At 49.4% G+C, this 5,339-nt stretch overlaps 1 protein-coding gene across 3 annotated transcripts in view; it reads right to left on the bottom strand.

Annotated features, from left to right (window-relative positions):
* Window positions 1-5,339, bottom strand: part of Actr3b (ARP3 actin related protein 3 homolog B) — a 37,231-nt gene that overhangs the window by 2,455 nt on the left and 29,437 nt on the right. For all 3 annotated transcript variants that reach the window (XM_004628972.3, XM_023712891.1, XM_023712890.1), the window contains 2 exons: window positions 1,166-1,291; window positions 327-410 (listed from right to left, as the gene is read on the bottom strand). In XM_004628972.3, the coding sequence (XP_004629029.1) occupies window positions 327-410; window positions 1,166-1,291 (210 nt within the window). The remainder of the gene's footprint in view (window positions 1-326; window positions 411-1,165; window positions 1,292-5,339) is intronic.

A 5,339-nucleotide genomic window follows, 5' to 3' on the forward strand; every position in this document is an offset into this window, starting at 1 on the left:
CAGAACTGGGGATTGAACTCAGGCCCCTACTGAGCATCTCCCTGGCCCCACTAATCTATATGAGGGGATAAAATATAAAATGGTAATTGCTTAGAAATTGGGATTGATGGAATTAAATGCAAAATTGGGATTAATGATCAATGCAAGATTTTTTTAAGGTTATTTTTGGACTAGCCAGGAGCTCACAATTAGCTGAATGTGAATGACCATTAGCTATTTCTCCACACGTAACAAGATCAAGCATGTGGAGATCTAGACGCACAGAGCCTGTTTATGCAACTGGACAAACAAGGCAGCAAGGCCAACACATCACAGAAGGGACTTACGGTTGAGGCCAGCATGGAACCTCCAAACCACACGGCGTAGCGCTGCATGTGATGCGTGATCACCTGCACCTCCACAGGCTTGGGCTGCAGAGAGAGGGGCGCGTTTACTCCGAGCACTCCAGGGTGACCACACCTTGCTGCCCCGCTCGCCTTCCACCTCCAGGACAGGAGTCCCACCCTCATGCCCACATCCCCTGCCTAGACACGAGCGGTGCTGCAGTCCCAGCATGAAAGTAAGGGGACAGCCCAGACAGCCCGAGGCCTGCAGAGCGCCTCCCACCCCGAGGACACTAACACTCATACAAATGGAATGGACAAACAGCTTACCTAAAGAGTTTCTGACTAAATCAAATGGTTTGGCACTTCACAGATAATTCCAAATGCTTAAGACTACCCCAACACACTGAAAGAAACTGCACTTTTCCAATGCTTGACCCCAGTTCTTTGGATTTCTTCCTTGCTCCCACTAGCCCAGCCAAAGCCCAATCTTGGTTAGAAGCCCAAATAAAACCACCCTCTAAGTTAGGAGCTGTCACGTGGAGGAGCCCCCATAACTCTATCAACCCCAGTTCTTTCAGTTCAATGCGAATACTTGCGAAGGACATGAATGAGCAGCCATCAGTTACTCCCACACCCTGGGTCCTGCTCGCGACACTACACACCAGATGTGCACAACTCCATGAAGGTGCGGGTGCCTGTGGGTTGCTGTGGGCACAGAAGGCTACCACAGAGGCAGCCAAAGAGGTTCGCTTGTTTCTACCATTTCTGCCCACACTGGTTCCTTCCCCTCATGCTAAGAACCAGCTGGTCAACCCATGGCAGAAATTCAGGTCTCCTACCTTTATTCTGCCGCCACTGAGCTCTTCACTGAGTTTTAATCTGGCGTCCACCACTCTCTTTAAATCCCTCTGCAGTCGGCGTCCAAAATCCCGGAACATCGTAGAGCCTCCTGAAAGAACGACATTCTAAAAGACACAAAGCAGAGGGTTGCCCCGTGAAACCACCTGCCCATCATGTCCCAGTAACTGCTCCCAACAGAACCTCTGTTCTGTGTGACCCACACAGTGACCCCAGAGAAAGAGGTACTACTGGAAGCGATAGTACCACGATCAAAAACGTGCAGGCTGTCCTTTTCTCCCTGTGATGTCAGTGTGTCACCAGCCGGTCTTCTCAGCTTTTCCGGACTATACCTGAGTGAAAACACAAAGCCACTGTTCCCAGGTGCTCACTCTGCACCACAGAACACCTCTGAGGATCACAAAGCCAAAAGCAACAGCTCAGCCTGACACACAGACTCAGCCTGATCACTAACGTCAGCCCTTCCTTGCTCTGCCTTGACTGCAGGGCTTTTTCAACGGACACTGGAATGTTCTTGGCGCCTGACCCAGGAAGAGCACACCCCGGGCACCTGCCCCTCAGCATCAGCGCACCAGGACTGGCGATGCCACACAGATGCTGTATGGAACATGAGGAAGGGGGGTAGGCTGGAACTGGACTCTGCGGACAACAAAGGCCACCATCTCTGGGAAGGTAAAGGTAAAGGCTGCACGTTCTCAGGCTTCAGAGTACTACTGCTCGGCCCAACCAAAGAGAAATAAACATGTCCCGTGTAACTGTGTCACCGAAAAGCCCATCTGAGAACACTGTAAGGAAAATACTTCCGCTAATAGCTCACTAGTTCCCCTCAAGGCCCTAAGGAGGGCAGGAGGCCCTGTCACACCCCACCCCACCTGCTCAGCTGGAATCTGGGGAGCAAACTCCTCACCATGTGTGAGGGTAAGCAGGAGTCCCCAGGAACCAGGACGGGCGGGGCACAGTGATGCCCCCCTACAATCCCAGCACTGGGGAAGCTGAGGCAAAAGGATATCCATGAATTTGAGGCCAGCCTGGGCTACACAGTGAATCCAAGGCCAACCTCAAAGTCCCTGTCTCAAAAAAAAGGAATCAAGACAAAAGTGCATGTTTTCCAGTCAGCAAGAGCCCTGGTCATAAGTGGTACCCACTGGGAGTCACCCTACTTCTGCTGTACCTCTGAAGGAGGCAGACCCTACATAGCAGCTGTCCCTCGTGTCCCTCCCACATCCCTCATGAGGACACAGAGACAGCTGCATACTGGGCCCCTGCATACAGAACCTCAAGAGCAATCACTCAGCTCCATGGAATCCACAACCCTGTGAGCTGAGGGTCAAACTGCCTTTAACCACGGGCCGTCTATCGCTGGAAATTCTTACTTCCTCCCTGCAAACCCAACACCCAGCGCTCGGCACAGGCAGCGTGTCCCCACAGCTGTCAAACCACACCACACCACACCTTACCAATGAGGACACTCACATCAACACTAGTGGTCAGGACAGCCCTGGTCAAAACGCAGGTTCCAGAGAAACTGGACACCCCAGAGAGTAACTATGGCTTTGCAAAGCATCCAGCAAATGTCAAGAATGTGGGATGAGAGACAGGAAAAAAAAAAAACAGTGAAAACTAACTAGGGCTGGTGCAAGTCCATGCTCTGAGACCCCCCTGCACAAGTGCAGTGTGCAGTGTGTTCAAGCTGCACGGCAGCGACCGGAGACTAAGAAAGCAAACAGCCCTGTGCTAAATGGGCTCACAGCGGCAGCTGAGGTCACACATCAGTGGGGCCAGCTGACCAAGACAGGGCAGAGACGGCCCTCACAGAACAGGACAAGGGGACAGGTGGCCCTCTGGCCAGCAGGGAAGGTCGGCTCAGTGACCAGGCCGCCTCTTCACAGTGCGTGGTTGTACCGACTTCCCCTAGACCCTCTCCAACTTCCATCCTGGAAGTGGGCCACAGGGACCTGGCGGCAATGCACAGGCCAAACACCAAATGGGACTTAAAATCCAAATGGGTCCACACTAAGCCTGTGGAGCGCCGTGATGCCACCTTCCACACCTAAGAGTATACAAGCTCCCAAGAACAGTGCTTTCTGTAACTTTGACTCCCATCACTGAAACTAGAAACACACAAAGACTAGGGGGGCACTCACCACCAGAGACCTCAGGTCAGCTAGCCCAACAAAAGCTCTGCTGGCCTGAACACACAACACACCATTTAAGGATAAATTATATCTGGAACAACCATTTATTTTCTGATAAATTTCTACCCATGGGAGGTTGGCAATATGGCTCAGCGGACTAAGTGCCTGCTGAGCCAAGCGCAGGGACCAGTTTGACCCCTGGTAACAAATGCCATGCTGGCCCCGCCCCCACCCTTGCCCCCACCCTTACCCCCACCACCGGGCACACTGAGCTGAGCCAGCTGCCCAGTCCAGGGGTGGTGGAGCAGGTCTGTAATCCCAGCACTGGGAAGGCTGAAAACAGGAGGATCACTATGAGTCCAAGCTGTGCACGGAGACCCTGTACCAAATACATTAAATTTTTAAAAATGTCTACCCGTGGGCTAGGCCCACATCTCAGTACCCTGCACCTGGCCAGCATGCAAGGACCAGGGTTCAATCCTGAGCACTAAAAAATTCCTATTTGCCTTAAAAAAAAAAAAAAAATCGTCATTAAGGAGCCAGGGTACACAGCTCAGCTGCTTAGTGCCTGCCTGACAAACACGAAGTCCTGAGTTCGATTCCCAGTACCAAAAAAAGGGAGAAAATCATCATTAATAGCTATTTTAACATTTAAATTCTATGAAAAAAGTATTCAGACAATATGCTCACATAACAATTTTTTTTAAAACTTACAAAAACCTTTTATTCTGCAACACTATGGACCTTAGCATAAATGGCAAACACTTTAATTTTGAATAAACTATTGCTAACCCTTATGATAAAGTGTTTTATTTGCTTTGTCATTTGTGTTTCCTTTCCCTATACAAACTCTTTAATTATATGAAAGAAAATCATATACATCACAGCCCTTTCTCGTACTTTAGTGTGTAGTTACTATGAGCAGGAACATTCTCTTATATTCCCACAACTATCGACTTCATAAAGTTACAGCAGTATAAACTTTACTGCTCCTACTCCAATCTTGTCACTTAACACTTTTACAGCTGTTTTGTTTCCCATTCCAATCCAGGATCCAGTATAGGGTCAGCTCCTACATTTTCTTGTCATGTCTCTGTAATGGGTTTAATTAAAATGTAGTTTCAATTGTATGAAAGTAATTGTTCTCATATTTCAAAGCACTACAGGATCCTGAGTTGCTTTCAAACTCATAACCTATGATTCATTTTTTCATTTATTCATAAATCAGAAAAACAGGACTAAGTATATAGAGTAGAATGCTTTTCCAAGATCATTCACCTGGGCAAGAGTACACTGTTTCAACAAATACCACTGGTGCCGGGGAGATGGCTCAGCAGTCTAAGCACCTTCTGGGCAAGCACAAGGACCTGGTTCAACCTCTGGTACCGCGTGTCATGCCAGCCCCGGAACCCAGGCGCTTGTGCTGACCACTGAAGCCGGACATGTTAGTGCACACCTACAATCCCAGCACTGGGAAGGCTGAGACTGGAGGATCACTATGAGTCCAGGCTGCATAGCGAAACCCTGTACCAAATAAATACATAAGAAAAATTTCAATAATAATAACAATAACAACACTGAACTGACTCGGTTTGTGAGCAAAGCAGTTGCCTGTTACCACACCTCCAGGATCAGTTAGCTTGGAATGGATCATGGATTTAAACGGTTTTTATTTTGATACAGGGTCTCACTATGCAGCTCAGACTTGAAGTGATCCTCCCATCTCAGCCTCCCCAGCACTGGGATTACAGGTGTGCACCACCATGCCTGGTTTTGGTGGCCAGCACGCCCAGCGTAATGCCAGCACAACATGGTACCAGGATCAAACCCGGGTCCTTGGAGTTGCCATGCAGGCACTTAGGCTGCCAAGCTACCCCCAGCCCCATGGACTTAAATGTTAAGGGCTGAAACTCCACAGAATTTTTAAAGATACTCCAAAAAAGAAACTTCATGGGCATGGCGGCACGCTCCACAGGCGGAGGCAGAAGGGCTATTGCAAGTGGGAGGCCAGCCTGGGCTA

Source organism: Octodon degus, unplaced genomic scaffold (assembly GCF_000260255.1).
Source record: "Octodon degus isolate 3935 unplaced genomic scaffold, OctDeg1.0 scaffold00027, whole genome shotgun sequence".
NCBI classification, from domain to species: domain Eukaryota; kingdom Metazoa; phylum Chordata; class Mammalia; order Rodentia; family Octodontidae; genus Octodon; species Octodon degus.